We start from the raw sequence: 21,076 nt of genomic DNA, 5'->3' as shown, positions 1-21,076 counted from the left end.
AGATGAACAAACTGAGCTACAGTAACATTAACTGTTTGGCACAGGATGCAGTGTGCTCCATAAATCCTCCCTAAATTATGGATTAATCTACATACATTCAGACTTTGGAGTGATATCAAAAAAATCTGAACCAATAAGGAATTTACATCAAAGACCACTGAGACTTCATATGACCACTGTTAAAAGACCAGAGTTTGCACACACTGGCTGGACCATCATCATCTCAAAAACATGGGTTAACAACATGTAATCGCAAACAAACACCAAGGTTTGGTATTTACAAATACTTTACTGAAGATTCAAAAAACTGAAAATGCAAAGGATCGTATCATTATAAAATCAACACCAAAAATTCACATCAAAGGAAATGGGCAAATATCACTTCTAACTGCCAAATCTTTACTGAATTTAACACCACCTGCAGACAGACTCCTCCATAAGTTGGTAAGGTACGATAGGGAACATCTGGAGATTCCCACAGTGGATATCCCACCAATAAAAGTTTAGATTCATATACCAAACACAGACAAAGACGTATATGCACTCTTCTGTGCCTTTCATACCCTTGCCAATAGTGCTGGAAAACGCTGACCCCAATCAAAACAGACAGAACGTGCTCCTGTTTTTTTTCTTTCTTCCGAAAATGGATCAGTTACAAAATGTGCCAGTAAGCATTAAAATTACTGGCTGCCATGACACCTGTCTCTTGAAACACTGCAATCCAACCATAGACGAAAATATGTGGTTATGCAGAAATCTGTTGCCAAGCAACCAAGAGAAAGGAGCGGAGCAGTCCTCCAGGTCCCAGCGCACCCAGCCCAACACACGGAGGGGAGGAGGAAGAGGCATCTTTTGGACAGTGACAGGGAGAAAGAGAACGACAATCTCTGAGCCATTTAAAAGAAAATCTGCTGGCATGTCCCCCAGCTCCAACAGAGTAACTATTCAGCATGGAAAATGTAAGAGCAGTAAGAAAACAGGCTTGACTGTTCTGGTATTCCAGTACTGCTGGCTTGAATTCCCTGATGGAGGGCAGGGTGGGGGGACCACAAACGCCTGCTTTAGGCTTTGCATGCCACTCCTGAGCTCAAACAGCACAATGGCATGACATATTGCAAGAATTTTCCTACAAGCATACATGCTCAGGTGACAAGAACATTCAAAAAACATATATACACAAAAATACTTCTGACTATTTCTTAAAGATTGCAATAATTCATTGCTTCACAGGTTTCTAGTAGAATGACTTGATTTTTTTATAATCATCTGTAATTGAATACAGGCCACAGTCTTCCCCTCTGCTACAACAGAAAGGACTGTGATGATTCCTGCGATCAGAGGACAGCCGTTTTGCTGAATCAAAGCACAGGAAGCCAGAGATCAGTGTGAAAAACAAAGTGAAATCATCCATGTATGTATAAACTCACTTATGCATATATATTTTTGTATTTGATGTATGTGTATATACACAAAAAAGTCTGCATGCATATACATATACACACAGACAACATTCCATCAGGTTTAGATTTTAAAGGCATCAGAGGAAACTGCATATTGAGTCTAACCCACAGGTACGACAATGCACCATAGAATAGCTTCTCATTTGTATAATAGTTGATATCTATCATTTGTATGATAGTGTGAACCACATAAAAAGTTAACACAGACAAGCACTGGATGTGTGCCTCTGACAGCACAAATGCCTTTCCTAGCATTCAGAATTTGATACACCTGACCGAACAAAAACCACCATTTATACTAAGCCCCTGCTAAATTCTCCATAACATAAGGAGGGGAAGAAAGAACACGTCAACAGTCTTTGCCAATAAAACATTTACGTAACTCCATCCAGCACTGACAGGTGCTCAGCAGTTGCACGTGCCTTTCTGCTGGCTGCTAATCTCATATACACGTTCTTTTAAAGACACTGTGCACACAGCAGCGCAAAGCCCCAGAGCAAACCTGGATGAAAATTTGGCTGGGAATAAGAAGGAGGAACAGCAGACTAAGACTCTAAAACAGTCAACAGAATAAAATGCATCAGTACCAAAATGAACCAAGCACAAACCATCAGTTTAATAACTTACTGAGGCTGCAGATATTTTAAATGCAAAGACTTTGTGATAAACCCTGCTTCGAAGTCCATGGTGGATGTGGTTTGAACTGTGGCAGCTTGAGGAAAGAAATGCCAAAAGTATACATATAAAGGGTTCATAGGTAATCTACCAGCACTTACCATAGCAACAAATCATTTAAGTTGGTTTATCACATGGAAAAAAAATAAGAATGGTGTGGAAGTGGGGCAGAGCCAAGCTCTTTTAACATTTGAACTCTACTTTTATTTTTAAGGTTAGGTCAGACTAAAATATCCTAATTTACACTGCTGTTTTTCCTTATGTAAAAATGGTATTAACATGTAACTTCCCCATGTACTGCTGATACTGCAACAACTCTTTGTGGATCAGGATTTTAACATTTTTAGTCCACAAGCCACAGCTAAATTGAAGGAAGAGTTTCATTATGTCACAGCGCTCAGATTCTCACAGTCTATAGCACAGGTGCTTTTGCTTCTTTGTTAACAGTGCAGATTGCTCCCTTGACCCCAAATTGAAGGTCCGTTGGAGGACAGTGGTTTACAGAAATTACTCATATTATAAAAATGTACTTACAAAACCTTTCCTAGGAATCTCTAACCAATTACTGTAAACTCAGTACAGTCAGCATCACCACAGCAAGATCCTAGGAGTAATCCAACTTCAAACACTAAGTCACAAGGACAGAAAGATTTTTTTTTTTTCCTAAACATGTGATTTCTTCAGGATTTCACTGCAGTTTACTCATGTCTAAACTCACCTTTGGCTCCAACTGATCAAGAGAAATCTCAGCCTAGAGCTGATTCTCTGAGGCTAGAAGAAATGAAAAACTTATCTTGAATAACATGGTTTCTGCAACCTCTGTGCATAATGCATCACAGGTGTAGCACCAGTTAGAAGCTTCAGCTAAAAGTGACACTAGCATTTTCTAGGAAGAGGAAAAGAAGGCTTAGTGCAGAAATCCAGTTATCTTCCAAAAGTCAGAAGAGACACAAAGACAGCCCAAATTCAACTTTATAAAGTTGGGAGAATTGAGTGAAAACACTTTCCCTAACATTATTTGACTTTCCATTTCTAAGTTTAACACACAGTTCCTTTTTCCCCCAAAATGGCTGCATTCTCCCGGTATGTTGGACAGGCCATCTACCTCAGAACTACATGTGAGATGTAGGCATTATATTTGCAGAGTTTTGTAAGAGGAAATAGCTGCAGAGTTAGGTAAAGTGATTTATTCTTTAGTGGACATGGAAACAAAAGCCATCATCCGTAATTCCTACCCAGAACCTAATTGCAGTTCCATGCGAATAATCAGTTATTTGGACAGGCTGATTAGGAAGTTATTCCCTCACCTCTTATCATTATGCAAGTTATTGCCATTTTTCTCTCCATGGTACACACAACAAACCAGCCAATGCCATGACTTCTGAGGTTCTCCAGTTTCAAGTTCAAAGCATTAGCCTAAAGTTCTACCAGTTTCCACTCACATGCACAGGATAGACTACAAATTCTTCCTTCAGAGTCAAACCCACACAGCCACTGCTAAGATGAGAGCAATACAGAAGAGCAGCGCACAGTCAGCCCTCAGTGCCACACCCTTTTTGAAAATACAGTCATTCACAGAGCCACTCCTCTTCCACTGGATTTTCAAGGAAAAAGCACAGACTGACAACAAGTTGACAAAAGGCACAAAATCAAGTAAACAAACACTACCTTGCTGAGGGAATTAGGTTGAGAGCTCCATGAAGAATATACTCAAGCTCCGCATGGTTCTCTGCAACAAGTGCCACCAACCCCTCGGAGCAGGCTGTTCTCACAGCAACATTCTCACTGCAGCACTTCTCCCAGAGCAAGTTCAGAGCAGGAGTCTGAAATCAGAAGTATGAGATGAGCAATAAAAAGGCTGACACTAATTTCTCTTTTTATTTCAAACACACTTTTAAGTAAAAACCTGCTCAACAGCTTCCCCTGAAGTCTTCGAGATCACAAAGAGAAGCTGGGATGCAGATTCTTCACCTGAAAAGGGCTTCCCTTGGACAGTTCCCATGCTTCCTATCCAAAACTACCTGTATTCTCAGTATGGGCAGGACTGTCTCAAAAAAAGAATAAGGTGGAAGATTTTTTCAGCTGTGCAGGTAAGCTAGCATCAATTTTACTTTCCTTGACAAAAATAACTTCTAGTTAGAGACATCTCAGGAACTGCTACGTCAAGCAGTGTCTATAACAGGGTGTAGTGCAAACAACTAGAGGCAGGCATGCAAACAGCTATAGAGGTAAATCGCCTTTATTCACCAAGTGAAGCCTCCATTTCTCTCTGTTTGCTACTAGAGACAAAGATTTGGCAGTATCCACTAAACCCACTGTCTGTTTTAATGATAAATTTGCATTTATGAGTTGGTTTACTGACTTTTTGGTTTCCAAATGGAGAAGCAAGGAAAACAAACATTTTTAATCAACTGAATACTGCAAAATCTTTCTAAAAAAAAAAAAAAGAGCATGTAATATTAAGAGGAACCATCTTCTATTTCTTACTGTTTTAGAATGTGTTGCTACGTTTCAGTTCAGTAACCTCATGGGGCAGCAAAGGGGAAGAGTCAGCTTTTAGCTCAAGCCATTATGTCACTTAGGAACATGACAATGCTCAGGAATTTGTAGGAGCTACTGTTGGAGAAACTATGCACCTCAAAAACTCCTTCACATCATAACTCAGCTCCTTTTAGGCTTGATTTTGGGCCTAGGGGGTGTTGTTAATAGATCAGACTAGACAGAAAAATCCACAGGCTTTTTTCCTGCTCATTTCTGTACAAATCAGCTTCTGGAGAGGACAAATGGAGGAAATCTTACCTAAGACTCCTAATACTCTCCTATACTGCTGTGTCACCAGCATTTCACATTTCTCTCACTTAAGAAGACAGACTCACCATGTTCTCTCAAAGAAAGGTGAGCTTTACTTAGGTAATAGGAAAGAAAACACTGATACAGGCATGCAAAAGGATATGCTTCTGAAATCCCTATTCTGATGCAAAATATATACCTTTTATTTTATTTTATTTATTTATTTTTTTTTTTTACTCAAAAGGCATTATCTCCCCACGTGACAATTCACTTCTGGTAAAGTAAATAAACTTAAACAAAACTCACTTCAGTTGAGCATACCTAGATGTTGCTAGTCAGCAAAATTAAGGCTTCTGCCTTCTGATCCAGAAGACTTCGCCATCACCTGTACGCCCAGACATGTACTGCCAACATACTTCACTTACAGTTTCTTGAAATTACAGAATAGAAATCCGCAGAAAAATGTAAGCACCCATGGACAGAAGATAAAGAAGTGGAAGAAAGGCACATACCTGCTGAGATGCCTGCTTGATTTTCCCTGAAGAAACATTTTCTTTCAGTACTGCAGCAATCAGATGACCCACAGCCTAAAACAGATAAGTAAAACACACACACGGATGAAACATCATTTTTCACCCCACTAGTAGGAAGAATTTATACTTCTGTTGCCTATGATCATGATTTGAAATACCATACTTATACTAGTATGGAAGATGAAATACAGAGTTAAACAACCCCCTAATACTGCCATATTTTTTACCATTACCCTGCAGCAGAAGGGAAACAAACTTCCATAGGATCCCACACAGAGACAAGGGCCTCTTTGTACAGAACCTCTTACAAAATTAGTATTAGGCACATAGTCAGGAATTGCAGGTATTTTAACGTATCAACTGTAACAGACATGTACAGCTCCACCACTGCACAGATCTCAGTGTACTCCGCAGCACTGACCATTTGTATGTCCTTTACTATACAGGGCATTGGAAGCAAGAGAGGAAACAAGAGAACACATGTAAAACACTCTTGCAAAGTTCTGTGGCACAGGTTCAACAAAACACTGATGATGAACGTAGCCTTATAACTTAAGCCCTTTACATACCCAACAGCACAACTACCGCCAGAAATGTTTAATTTACTTTAAACAAGACATTTGGATTTAACTGTATTACTCATAAAGCTATTCTGTGGTAAAGAAATCATGAACAAGCCTCATTTAAATTTTCAAGTTTCTCCAGGAAATTGTTCTTGAGACCAGGGCTTCAATTCTAACAACAGTATGTTTGTTCATTTGAGCAGTAAGAAAATAAATTTCTCGTTCTATTTCAACAAAAGAAATACCTGATTTATTCAAACTGCCTTTAAAATGTAAATATAGACTTAAACCTTAAATAAATTTCAAATGCTTCAGGGTGTTTGGACTTTTGTTTTTTCTCTAATGCTTTATTCTGTCTTACTTCATAACGATTGATACAGCTACACAGACAAACTTTTCTGAGACAGGCAGAAAGATATATTTTCATAGTAAGCAAATAAAAATGTTGCAGATTACCAATGTACCGAGAATAACAGCTGCATCTGCTCTCCTGTAGCAAGCACTGATATTTACTTTTGGAAAAAATGTAAACTAGGAAGCCAAGATGAAAAAACAAAACCAAACCAAACCACCAGTAACATTTCTGTTTCACTAGTGTACAGAAAGACAAAGATTTTAAATGATTCCAGGTTTCCAACCTAGAAATTCTGTGACTCTGTGTGTGATTCTTCTCCTTTCAGGATTTATTTACACCTCCTTTAGATGCTAGCTGCTAGCCTGACATGACAAACTCCAAGAGAACAGATCACATTTCCAGGAACAATGTCACTACAAGCCTTCCTAGACTACAAGGACTGTGCCTTTCAAAGGTTTTGATATGTACTCTGATATATTTGAATATAATTTTTTTTTTCTTTACTGCTTTACTATCCAAGACTCTTACTGTTGTGGAAACGAAATGAGTAAGGGGGACAAGTCATATCTTTGTTTCGCTGCAGCTATCTGATTGCAAAAGCAACAACATGCTCCCCAGGTAGATTAGATCTTTTCTTAGAGAACTTAAAAAGCAAATCTATTATTTTTAATTTTCCTGCTGATAAGGAACTTCAAAAAAATGAATTTACACCTGCATCCTTAAAAACAATTTAATTACACTGGGGAAAAAAAAGGTTATTAATAGAGTCTTCTGGAGTAAGCTATACAGAAAAGTCAGAACACAGATTAGCCATTACATCCAGGAACTTGATTTATCAGTAAAAGTTTGTGTCCCAGGAAACTGCTCAAGTCCATCCCTTTGCTGATCTTCTGTCTGTACAGGTTACATGCTTTGCAGAGCAAATGTCTGATGACAGCTGGAAGATTATGGTGTGCTTTTGAGCAGTCAGAGAATAGAAGTGGAAGCTAGAGAAAAGACCAAAGCACATCACAAACTCCTTCATGACAAACAGCTGTAGTAATAAACCAAAAGACAGCAGAGAAGAGAGACAAGAGACTGCAATGAAAAAAAACAAACAAACAAACAAGAAATATCAGCAATACTTACACCAAAGGAAGTTCTGAAAACTGGTTAAAAGATACTGAGTCCTGCTCACCAAGGCTAGACAACATGAACTCATCTGCAGTACAAGACACTTTGCTAGACTAAAGATGAAATCTAGCTTTCAGGAACATACCTTCTTCACTTAATTGCCAATCTGTTTGCAAGTGGACTTCTTTGTCTCTCTTTCAAACTCAATCACTGTAAAACAATGCAACCTCAGCTAAACTGAAAAGGCAGAGGAACCATGTTGCCCAGACTGAATTCATATCAACTAAATCCATCAAATAATTGGCTGCAAATTTAACCCTGAATTCAAAATAGGAAGAAGCAGAAAATGGGGGAAGCTAGCTCTGATCCTATAGCTAAAGGGAAGCATTTTAAATACTGAAATGAGAAATGACTAAAACTGTAAAGATCTATTAAAAAAATAGACGTAATAGATCTATTAAGTAATAGACCTAATAACAAAACTTACTACTTTCTTCCTTGCTGCCCACCAAAAATACTATGGTAAACACTTGATCTAAATCAGAAAGTTACAGGTGAATATGATCAGAAGCCAACAGACAGACCTGAAAATAATGGCATTTTGGTCTGCTGATGACAGAGAAACTGCATTTATTGAGGACAGACAAGACTGCAGTAATTCAACATCAGTTCTCATCAGGCAGGAGAAAAATATGTCATACAATCACAGAACAGTTTGGGTTGGAAGGGACCTTAAAGATCATCTAGTTCCAACCTCCCTGCCATGGGCAGGGATGTCACCCACTAGATAAGGTTGCCCAGGGCCTCAGCCACCTTGGTCTTGAACACCTCCAGGGATGGGGCATCCACATCTTCTATGGGGAACCAGTTCCTGTGTCTTATCACGCTGTGAGTGAAGAATTTCCTCATAACCTCTAATCTAAATCTCCCCTCTTTTAGTTTAAAACCATTCCCCTTGTCCTATCACTCTACTCCCTGACAAAGAGTCCCTCCCCAGCCTTCCTGTAAGCACCCTTTAGGTACTGGAAGGCCACTAGTAAAGTCTTCCCAGAGCCTTCTCTGCTCCAGGCTGAGACACCCAGGACACTTGAGAATAACCTACTTTTACAGTTTTCTGGCCTTGCAGCTAAAAACTCGTTCTTACCACCTTTTTAGAGCCAGGCAGCAGGACATGAAACAAAGGTTTCTGCAGACAATTCAATTTATTTAATGTTTAAAAAAATAAAAATTACCTGTGACTGAATAACTGTATTAGGAAATTCAAACCTCTTCTTGATGTCGTCTGACATTTTGGCTCTGTCATGTGACACTAAATCATACTCTGCAACAGAGATTAAAAAAATATGTTTGGGACTATGTTTGCTATTTGCCAGAAAATTTGCTCAGGTGTTTGCTTACACGTAACAGCATGTGTAAGCATTATATCTTTTTCTTCCCCCTAAGTACATCACATTACTTTGCTTTAAGGCCTTAAACCCAAGAAATGCTGAATACTTAGTGCTCTCATGTGAAGAATGGGTGATCAGTATTTCTTAAAGATGGAGCAAATACACCGTTCCACATGGTTCCACAGTTTCACATGTGTACTCTGAGAGCATACACTTAAGAATGCCCTCAAGGGCATTAACTTCATTGACTTCGTAATGGGACAGCTCAGGAGTGTTCTGTTTCTAATATATAATTTAAAATGCAAAAAACTCCATATATTTTTCAAGTATTTCATGTAAAAACAGAAGTAAATGAACAAAAAATAAAACCCACCTGTAAGACTTTAAATAGTAACTGTAGTTAGGGGCTGGAAGACTTGACAAAAAAAAATTTTCCAAGTTGGAGTACGCAGACACCTGCAAGCACACAGGTACCTAAATTGGAGAGAAATCAGAACTCAGTTTACCTGGTTGCACACCATTGACATTAATGAAAAATTGCAAACATTAAAATATTTCAGTTCGTTGTAAACACACCTTCAATAACTTTGAATGGCTTTCTTAAAAAAAAAAATACAAAAACCTAGCACTTGCTATAAAGCTAATTTTACTGCTTTGCAATAAGAAACAAGACAAAATATGCATGCACTATATTCCAATTTCAAGACATGCTATTGGTGCAATGCATTCAAAATATTGCCACCAATTTTCTGAAAGATTGTATCAAACAATCTGCAAGCATGCAAACGCACGATGTGCCACAACAAATTCCATTCACAGCAAAAAAAAACTGAAAAATAATATTTACCACCTCAACGAATATAAAATTCCTGGCATTTAAGCAGCTAAAGAAAAAACATCCGAAATTAAGCTGAAAGGGCTCAGCTGTTTTAGCCTCCCCTTGTATGCCTTGTGCTCCAGCTCCCTGACCATCTTGATGACCTCTACTGGACGTAGCCCACTGTCCTTCTTGTGCTGTGGTACCTAAATCTGGATATAGTACTCACAACACTATCTCACCAGTACCTGACAGAGAGGAATAATCATGGTCACAGATGTTGCATTCTTACTAACACGCTCCGAAGTGAAGGCAGCCTTCCTTGCTGCCACGCTGCACTGCTGACTCGTGTTCAACCTGGCATCTGCTAAGACCAACTGCCCCAGGGCCTTTTCTGCAGACCTGCCTCCTCAACAGTCACCCACTGCCTGTGTCAGTGCATGGGATTGCTCCAATCCAGATGCAAGCCCCTGTACTGCACCATGCTGAACTGCCGAATGCTCCTGTCAGCCCACTTCTCCAAACCATCCCGGTCCTTCCCCAAAACAGCCTGCTCACCAGTGCTTTGAATACTCCCTGCAACTTGATGTCTGCCAAAGATCCACGGAGTGCACTCCACCCCCTTGCCCAGGCCATGAGCGGGGATGGTCAGCAGTACTGGGCCCCCGCTGATCCCTCAGGGCAGCATCGCTGGCAGCCTGCTGCGCTTTGCACCCCTGGGGCCCGGCTGCCTAGCCAGTTAACCACCTAACATTCCCAGGGACTGAACTGATGCTGACTAGACTAGAATCATAATTCCCTGGATCCTTCTCCTCCTTCACATCCCCAAAAATGTGTTTCAGGAGCACACTGGGTGATTTTCCCATAGACTGAAGTGAGGCTGACAAGGCCACAGTTCTCCAGGTTGCAGACCTCCCCTAACCTCCGCTCCTTTAATTTTAAAGATTAAGAAGAGCAACTTCACAAGGGCCTGGACCAGCTCTTTTAGGATCATCAAAATGTCCTACTTTCCCTTGGTCAGTTGCTGGCTCTAGCCATTTACAGCTAAAGGAAGCACAAGGAAATGCAATCTCAATGTAAAAAGAGGAAAAAAGTCACATCCCCAGTTGAACAATTATTTGCACAGTTTCTGATCAGAATTTTGTAAATGGGAAACTGATGAATCAAAAATAAAGATGCCACCCTGCGCACTATTGCAAAACTTAGACAGCAATGCAATTTAAAACCTTGTGTAAAATGCAGGAAGCCAGCACATCCAACTTTTAATGGCATTTTTGGGGGGCATATTAGAGACACATAGTATTTAGAGACCTGACAAGCCAGAAATCTACTGCTATCACCATCAACTACAAAGAGAACTTCAAGCATCACAGTAACATCACCATACAACAAAGCACATCTGTCCACTCTGAAAGACACTGTTGAGCAGGCATGGAATTGCTTACAGGCTTAATACTAAGCAGAAGGCCTTTGTTTTTTTTAAGAAACCACCCAGAGAATTAAAAATCATAAAATATATGAAGGCTGTAACATTTAAGTAGTTCAAGTAGTGTGAACAAAAACCACATAATAAAGCTTATTTTTAACAAATTGCTTTATTTTATTCCCCAAATTGTTTTTTAATTATTTTTATTATTATTATTAATAATTTTATTTTGCACAGGCACAAAATACAGCGTTTTTCATCTCCCATACATACTTAGAATTTCTCTTTGTAACCGCGCTGTTAACTTGCATGCTATCACTTCATACAAGTATAACATATACATGAAGTGCTATTTTACAGTCCAACTAACCTATGCATATGACTTCACAATTAATTCACCTCCGCAAAAAGAAGCCTTTATTCTTGCTGTGCATTACTTGGAACACCTAATCTCCTTCTCCTGACTTTGCACCCCCATATACATAGATGATGGAAGATGATCACCTGCAGTGTTGTCTTTAATGTCACTGACATCTCACCCTTCTGACAAGAGGCAAGAAGTTGACAGGCTAACCTTTTTAGTAAATTTAGAAATGATCCAAAAAGGAAAATCATAAGGAAGTATGACCCAGTCAAAAGGTAGTGGCTACTATCCTTTGAAAGCTTTGGAAAAGAGGCATTTTTATTATACGTATTTGTTAGCATTTGGTAGTTAACCAAACTTAGCAGTTCAAGACTTCAATCAGAAAATGGTTAGGAACTCCTAAGTATGCTCTTGAATCAGGCACACCTTCCCAGCATGACTTTTATTCATTTATATCCAACGTCTCCAAGTATCGTTTCCTGTTTTCCCATTACAAGGAAACCTTCATAGTAATGTCACAAAATAATTTATGCATTCTGAGAGTGATGATATAACGAGACAAAAAGAAGAACACATTTAGGAGAAGTACAGCTGCTGTAGACAGTAACTGAAGAGCTAAAGGCAGCCAAAATCTTGCTGCAGACACTTCTATCCATGATAAAAAAAAGCAACTTCAGCACTACCTAAACCTAGAGTTAATTAAAAATAAGCACAAAATCACCTCCACTACTGCTGAAAAGTGTTTTTTCTTAAGCTAGTGCCTTGCTTTTGGCACTGAAGATGTAAAGGCTATCAAGATTAGATCAAGACAGATGCTGTGAAAATAAAGAAGTAAAGCAAGAAGGTAAGGTTTCTTCCATTCTTCAGTTTCCATGCTTTTAATTTGGTGAGCACTGGCTATTAATTTAAAAAATCTGAGCAACTGCTTCCTCACTTTTGGGGAAAAATGGTTACTGCCCAGTCTCGCCAGCAGGCCAAGCCACTTTTATAGACAGGACTAAGTATCAGTTCTTCTTGCAATTCTTTCCTCTCCCAAGAATGGCATGACTGCCACACAAAAATCCCAACAACTGGAAAAGCAAAGTGTTTCCTATTTTTATCAGGCTTCTACCACAAAAATAAGGAGGGCCAGGCTCATGATAGTTGACAGGAGTCTCTACGGCCTATCCAAAACAGCCCTGAAAAGCACTTATAACCTTTACCCCAGCCTACAACGTTTGGGACAGTGCTGCTTCTCAAAAACAAACAAACAACAACAACAACAACAAAAACTTGCAGAATCTCTTTTAACATTATCAACTCCTGTAGCATTGTTTTTCCCATGTTACAGCTGACACAGATTATTAGCATTATACAAAACACAACCCTTGCAAAGGAAGCATCAACACCATGAAACAAATCCATCTATTTCTAGAACAGGTTAAAGGCAAGCAGATCTTTCTCATTTCCCTGTCTCCAGGGAAAAAAAAGAAAAGGAATAATAGTAATACAGGAATGCTATGAAAGGGATTAACTACCTTGCAGATTGCTAGAGCAACCCTCTCCTAACATGCTGCACAGGACCATGCCGAAACAGCTGGTCTCAGCTGGGTGGGATACAGCGGCCACTAAGTATCCCCCAAACTTTCCCTGTGTAGGTCGGCAGCCTACCTTGCTAAGTTGTAACTAATTACATTTTGCTTGTCCTGAGGTGTTTTTTTGTTTGTTTGTTTGTTTGTTTGTTTGGCCTAAGTTGTATTTTTCCTATCAGCATTGCTGAGGAGGCACTTTACACCATCAGCCAGGGAAAACACCCACCATTGTGCCTCCAACACACAGACACACACACAGAAATGAACTAATGGAAGAAAAAAGAAAATACATGGATAGGCAAAGGGACTCCTGCTTTGTTTTCCTAACAGAGAATCACTGAATACCCGAGTTGGAAGGGACCCACAAGGATCACCAGGTCAAGCTCCAGGGTCCCCAGCATCATCAGTACGAAAACCCTAATGCAGCCGAGACAGAGCAGGGTTACCTTGGCACCGCTCCTTCAGATCTGGCCCATACCGGTTTGGTAAAAGCCATTATCGCAAGTTAAGCTAAAACTACGCAACAAAACGCAGAACGCTGTCGCTCAAACCATATTTAGTGCGCTTTGCTTATTTTTAAGGGCTCACACATGCCACGTCCACAGCACGCGTACACCGCAGGGAAGCCTCTGCCGCCGCAAAGCGCTGAGTAAGGGCGGCAGCCGACAGGGCTCCGCGCCGTGCCCGCAGCGCCCCGGCGCCCCCCCGGCTCCGCTCCGCTCCCCCACCCCGCCTTCACCACGCCTCACCTGGCCCGGCCCCGGTGCCCGGTGCCCGGTCCCGGCCAGCTCCCGGCAGCGGGGCCCGGCAGCGTGCGGCAGGGGCAGCCCCGGCGGCCGAGGGCGGCTGCGCGGAGGCCGGCGCCTGCGCCCCGGCTCGGGGTGGCGCCCGCCCCGCCTTAGGGGAGGGAGGTCGGGGCCCCGAGGGGCCGCGGGGGGCGGCTCGGGGCGTGGGGCTCCCCACGGGGAGGGTCGGGGCTGTGGGTGCCTGGGTGGGCGGCCGTCACAGGGCAGCTCCGCGCCCTGTGCAGGCACGGCCCGGCACTGCTCGCGGTTGGGTAAAGCTGTCTTGTTTTCACACAGTGCTGTCACAGAATCAGTAGGGTTGGGAAGCCCTCCCAGATCATCCTGTCCAACCATCACCCTACCACCAATGTCACCCACTAAACCGTGTCCCTAAGCACCACGTCCAACCTTTCACTGAACACCTCCAGGGACGGTGACCCCACCACTTCCCTGGGCAACCGCTTCCAATGCCCGACTGCTCTTTCTGAGAAGAAATGTCGTAGCGGGACGGTTCCAAGCAGCCACGACTTCTCACCACTACAACACCTGACCGCCACAATGCCTCGCAGCTACCATGGTGGTGGCACCTCAGGGGCAAGATGGTTTCCCCAGGGAGCTTCCCCAGGGAGCTGTGTCCACAGGGCTCAGCCCCAGGCCCAGGCACTGGCCCACGCGGGCACTGCGGGTCCAGGATTTTGTGGGGGTTCTGGTGGTGTGAGTTCCTGAATTCTGCTGGTCTTGGATCTACCAGGGAGTGTGAATCCTACCAGTCTTCTGGTAGGTTGCTGCCCCATCAATCCAAAGTTAAACACAGGCTGAACTCCAAAGACTTACACAGAAACAATACCTCTCAGGTTGAAATGGATAAGGGAGTTTGTGATACATTCTCTGAACATGGAAATTAAGATCTTCATCAGATTTGAAATTACTGCAGAGTGAGTCTCTTCAACCTTCTAAATGGTTTGAGAGGTACAGTGACCAGCATGCTATACAGAAATCAGGAAGATACTGGACAGGAAGAAAACATGATTTCCTCTTTGCTGCATGTTACACACCTTTCTCATTTACAGGCCCTTCCAGACCTCAGAGAGAAGGATGGCTTAGTTTAAGCTCTGCTGTGATGCATTTTGGAAACCCCAGTGTTACTAACAGGTTGAATGCTCCTCACAGCTAAGACAGCTGAGGGGTTGTATTCTCAATTAAACTATTTAAACACACAAGAGCACTTTATTCCTCAACATGGGAGCAACAGGAAACTTCTGCAAGACATGTTATTAATAACATCAAAATTACTTTCTCTGGAGTTATCATAAGAAAAAGAAAAAATCACAAATGCTTTGAGAGAAGTTATTTTGGAAAGGGCTAGATTATTCTGCAAAGTAACTCAAGGGTATGTACTGCAAATTGGTTTGAGTTGAAGGTAGTGAAATGCCAACAAATATGAAACAAAAGTAGATGTAAATAAGTCTGTCCTATTTTTAAGCAGTTGCTTAGATGGGCATTGCTTAGGTGGGCATTGCTTAGAATTTTATTTTATTGAGACCAGGTTCACCAATAAAAGCAGTACACAGTTTTCCAGGATCCCAAATATCTTGTCCTACAGAACTGGTGGGAATGCACATACTGATGATTCAGAACCTAGAAAAAGCCCAAACGTCACCCAGAGGACAAAACTATATTTTCCTGCTCTGCCTACATGTGTACACACACAACGAAGATCAGTCAGATGCCTCAGATCATGTAGACTTTTGTTTTGTCTACATGATTTCACAGTAATTTATTTTTATTTTTATTTTTATATTTGCAAAAGGTGTGTGCAATTATTTGTAGTGTGGCTTTGGGCTTGGTGTACTGAGCCCACAATGGGCTCGCAACTCTCCTTGCTACTGAAACTGTCGTACCCCAAGATCACCTGAAAGGTCATGTAGGCCCTTTCGCAGGGGGTAAATTTCAGTCTGTCTCCAGGTAACCATTAGCAATGGCATGAATCAAAAATCTTCCCATTTCCCCCTTTCTGCCTTGTGCGGGGAGCATCTCACCATTGACCAGTTGGTTCATCATTGTTCTGTTTGCTTAGAAAGTGTGATGCTTCAGTTCTCATTTTCTGTTTGTTCTTGTATCATGGTTGGACATTCATGGCCCTGATTTATGCCTTCTAGTACTCTGTTGTGCCAGTAGTATAAATGACAACCAGCCCCAAAGCCAGTTAAATTGGTCTATGAAACACTGAATCTTAAATATGTTTAAAAATCACATTTAATGGTGTTTTGTAAGTAAGTATAAATGGATGTACAACATTCAAGGTGTTATATACTTAGGAAGTCTTTATTATTCAGTCAGGCTTGAGAAATAAAATCTCAACAGGGAGTGAAAAGCCTGTACAGTGGACCAAGTAATAATTTTGGACATTGCTAGTTTTCCTTAAAAACAGGAAAAAAGCATGATGGACTTGACTTTCTTGAAGGATTTTAGGCCTTCACATGCTGACCAGATTAAGTTGTGGGAATTTTAGTGTAGGTTTGCTCCATCACAGTAAGTTTGTCTTGGTGAAAGGGTTGCATTGCCAAGCATTTTCCCTGTAGCAGAGGCTGTGAGTAGGGCACTCAAGTTTGCCGCCACTGCACGGGGAGCCAAATGGGAGGCAGAGACAGTGTGGGGCTCTTTTTGCCTGTCCGTATGGAACAGCAACAACAGCTTAATAAAATAGTTGTTATAATAACATAGAATAAAAGGAGTAATACAGATAGGAAGTAAATCTCACATCCCTTCAGATGATAGAAATTCTGCATTCATGCAGATTCAGGCTTAAGACAGATTTTCCTGCAGGGCACTGCACAGATACCATCTGTGGAGAGGGGTTCCTCCTTTTTGGTTGTTGAAGCTATTATATAGTACTCTTTCAAGAAAACAGATATGTTTGAAAACAATTGCTTGCATGAGAACTTTCTGCTGTGTTTGAGGTAAGGGCAAGGCCATGCAGGTGACAATTGCTGGTACCAACTGGGAGCTGCCTGAAGACTTCTCTGGTACAATGGGCTGGCTGAGGTTGTCCTTTGGCCAGGGGACCTGTGCAGCACAAGGTGGGCCTAAAGGCCATGTTGAACGTGCAGCACAGCACAGGTCTGCACCTCCTGAAGCCAGATGTTATGTGGCTCACCAATGTACAGTGGTTTCTGGTCAGGATCACTGCATTCCACCCCTTAATTCATGAGGAACCACAGAATGGTTAGGATTGGAAGGGACCTTAAAGATCATCTAATTCCAGCCCCCCTGCCGTGAGCAGGTAACACCTGTCACATACCCATCACCTTTCCCAACAACGTTGTAAGTTACAGAATGTATAGCAATATGCCGCCTTCTTCAACCCAAAATATAAGGCCCAGTAGAGCAGACGTGGCCTCTTCAAGGTCACTAACTCTTCAGATGCAGTCTTCTGCAGTGCTCCCAATACACCTCATCAGGTCCTTGCCTTACACGCTACTGGGGCAGACAGTGGGTGAGTCCCAACTGCAGTCAGATCCAGTCTTGCAATGGGATTGCGGATGTATTTGGTGTGATCTTCTGTTGCTTTGCTTCCTATTTATTTTACTTACAACTATAAAGATTATTTTTTGTTGGTGTTGCTATGTAGCCTTTTGGGTAACCAGCTTTTCTGTTTTTGAATCTGTCACCTTGCAGAGCTTGCCTAGACTGGTAAATTGTATCTCAGCAGCATATTAACGAAGGAAACTTCTCTGTCCGTATTTCAGCTCTGTTTTATTCCCAAGAGAGGAGACACTTGGTCTCAGTACAGTACTAAATAAAAGTCTGCTGTTGCCCAAATGAGCACTGGCCAAAATAGTTTTCAATTAGATGAAAATTGCAAATACATCTCTGAAGAGGAAAGGAGTAAATATCCTTTTGATTTATTTTTTGGTGCTGAAAGGTCTAGTTCTGTTTATACTGAGAAGCATCTATCTTTGAGAAGCAGATCACCAGAGTGGCTTCATGCTTGGTTCATCATATCAATAATATCACATTCATTCTCTGGATTCATTAACTCTGTTGCCTAATTCCCAGCAATGTTTCAAAATCCTGAGTTTCCTGTAAGTCAACTGAGGACATTGATGAATCACGGTATTAAATGTAAGAACATACATAACCCAAACACTCTAACAAAGGGCTTTTGGTATCTCCATCGAGTCATTTCTGGCTTGAGACAAAAGGGATCTATCTAATCCATATGGAGCCATTTACTGTCCTATAGTCTCTATCTATTTTAATACTTTTTTTTTTTCCTTTTTTTCTTTTTTCCTATGCTTGGATCTCAGAAGAAGAAACAAAGCAGAAGATCCTTTAATGGACATGCTTAAATTCATGAATAGTGATTTTTATTTGATTTGATTTTTTTGATTGTCTTCCAACTTTCATGTCTTCTGGAGCCTGGCTTTAAACTAAGATATGTTTTCTGTAGTTCCTTTCAGTGGCATCCTTAGCGTCCAAGGTCTTCCAATAAGATAAAATAAATACTTAGGAGTCATTAGAGCAGCATCCGTGCCAGAGTTATAATTGGGTTTGATTCAAAGCTGCTTATACCCGCTGCAGACTATGCTGCCAAATCTGCGTTTGCTAGTCAGATTTGAAAGAAATTTGACGCCTCTGGGAGGTGTCGCCAACATTGTTTCCTGATAGTTTTAATGTGGCCTATCTGTTATACAAAAAACAGTTAAAATACAGCTCAGGTTGGATTTGGCTCCCAAACAGGATTGCCACCCTTCAGTTCCTGAGACAAGAGATGTCGTGAAGGTCAGTGAATCCATGAAAACTGCCCTATTCACTGGCCTGGGAGTTCTGTTCCAGGGAGAGAAAGTGCACAGGAATCATTGGCTCCAGTTACACTTTTTCTATGATTTTCTGAGTCGTTTTATCAGGGGACAGTCATAGCATGAGGGGTGAAGTGCCAGCAGCACCCCTCAAGATCTGCCAGAAGGTTCTCTTGGCAGCTTTTTTAATGTGTTGTGAGATCTCCCAGTGAAGGATATTATCCAAATGAAAATCATACAGTCACAACACTGATAATGGCCCAATATACCTCATTTCTTGTATCACATTTCATATATGCCAGAAAATAATTCTGTCTTAAAAAAAAAAAAAAAAAAAAAGGAGTAAGAAAAGTCCCAGTTTAGAAAGTTTAGAAATCAATAGCAGCAAAGCTTGCTATTATTAAAATTTATTTATTTAAAATCTCTTAGGCCTGATGATAAAATATGGTTTTAGCAAATGGGTCTAATCAGCTAATACTAAGAATAAGGCTGATTTAAAACACATTAAACTTTTAGATGCAGCTGTTTTTACTGCAAACTGTAGTCAGTTATGAAGGGCCATCACAACACACACACACAGCTTCCATGGACTTACATGAAAATTGAGCATGTAGAATGAGGGTAGAATTGAACTGGAAGTTCCTAATTTGTATCCATCCTCCAGCCTGATGAGATTAATGAGAGTTGAAAGTGCTTAACACCTGCCAGGGAGTGCTCTTTAGCTCACAAGATTAGGTTTGAAATGCCTTCCAGAACCTTAAAGTTACATAGATAAAAATCGTCTTTGTGGTAGTGCAATCAAGACCTACAAAAGAGCTTGGATACATATAATCATCTGTCTCTTGTTTTGTTGAAGAGCGATGTAGAACGTTTGAGACTAATTCTGGGCAGAGGCTAATCTCTATCACTGGAGCATTTCAGTTTCCCATTGATTGTAGTGACTGGCTGAGAGTGCCAAGATTTGGGGTATTAAATCCTAACTATGTCAAGATTTTCTCTAAACAAACAAACAAAAAAACAAAACAAAAAAAAATAAACAAAAAATAAACAAACAAAACAAACAAACAAACAAACAAAACAAACAAACAAACAAACAACAACAACAAAAAAAAAAACAAGAAAAGAAATATAACCTAAATTGCCTTTTCTCATCTGGTACTTTTACTGGATTTAGTTCTCATGCTTACCTAATGTGAATTGTAATACATATATTTGTAGATTTTAGTTCAGATATGCCTATAAAATGAATGCCGAATTACATATTTCACCCCTCACTTTTGGTTAGTTGCTCCAAAAACATCTAATAAACCTGCAAGGCAGTTATGCTTATGCGTAGGGGCATATTTCAAGGTCTTGTTGGCAAAGATGTGATACTTCTTAGTTTCATGTGTACTGGGAATTTTTCTTCATGAATCCTGTCATCATTTGATATTGCTCGGGAGTTGAGTGAATGAGCATCTACACCTGCCCTACCATTACAGAGTATGTCTATAATTTAGTATATTAAAGATCCAGTTCTTATGTGCCTTCTTCCCCAAGGAAAGGGGAAGGCCCTGACACCTGCTACAAGGTTGTATGGTGAAATTTTCTATCTACTCCACCAGTATTGCTTGCCCTTGCCCTTATATTTGAGTAGCAAGCCTGAGCATTGCTAAATCATTTATCTGGCTGAGCAATCTCCTAGAATTTAAACATTTACTGATTTATTAATCAGATTTTGGTTTTGAGCATGTAAGAATGACAATTGCAGGTAGATTTAAGTGGGTGAGACATGACTGTGGCTAAAACAAAAGGAATCCAATAAGCTTTTAATACTGTGTAGTTTCACTTTATATATTTCCTTTCTGCGTTTTGTGGTCTCTTATCCTTTAAAAACTCTAATTTGCCTCCAGTATTACTGTCTGCAGTGTATGGTGGAATCTACAGAGAGTTTGGCCCCAAGGAAATGCACTTGCCATCTTGTAAGCTACATTTAAAATATCCTAATTCTGAATTTCTTTTTCAATCAGACTTGCATGGGCTATCCCACTACTAACTTCAATAAATGTCTTCAATAGAATCACAGAATCGTTATGGCTGGAAAAGACCTCCAAGATCATCCGGTCCAACCATCCCCCTACTTGCAACGTCACCCACTAAACCAAGTCTCTAAGCACCACAGAATCACACAGAATTTCTAGGTTGGAAGAGACCTCAAGATCATCGAGTCCAACCTCTGACCTAACACTAGCAGTCCCCACTAAACCATATCCCTAAGCTCTACATCTAAACGTCTTTTAAAGACCTCCAGGGATGGTGACTCCACCACTTCCCTGCGCAGCCTGTTCCAATGCCTCACAACCCTTTCAGTGAAGAAGTTCTTCCTAACATCTAACCTAAAACTCCCCTGACTCAACTTAAGCCCATTCCCCCTCGTCCTGTCACCAGGCATGTG

The 21,076-nt window shown here is 40.9% G+C and overlaps 1 protein-coding gene across 1 annotated transcript in view; it reads right to left on the bottom strand.

Annotated features, from left to right (window-relative positions):
- Window positions 1–13,889, bottom strand: part of FOCAD (focadhesin) — a 123,134-nt gene extending 109,245 nt beyond the window's left edge. The window contains exons 1-5 of the mRNA XM_082783788.1: window positions 13,805–13,889; window positions 9,251–9,351; window positions 8,722–8,810; window positions 5,438–5,512; window positions 3,804–3,958 (exon numbers count right to left, since the gene is read on the bottom strand). Coding sequence (XP_082639914.1) covers window positions 3,804–3,958; window positions 5,438–5,512; window positions 8,722–8,778 — 287 coding nt within the window. The 5' untranslated portion in view covers window positions 8,779–8,810; window positions 9,251–9,351; window positions 13,805–13,889. The remainder of the gene's footprint in view (window positions 1–3,803; window positions 3,959–5,437; window positions 5,513–8,721; window positions 8,811–9,250; window positions 9,352–13,804) is intronic.
- Between the last annotated feature and the right edge of the window lie 7,187 nt (window positions 13,890–21,076).

The sequence above is a fragment of the Aythya marila genome, assembly GCF_965140915.1.
Source record: "Aythya marila genome assembly, chromosome: Z".
Lineage (NCBI taxonomy): Eukaryota > Metazoa > Chordata > Aves > Anseriformes > Anatidae > Aythya > Aythya marila.
This window is presented reverse-complemented; position numbering and strand designations above follow the sequence as displayed.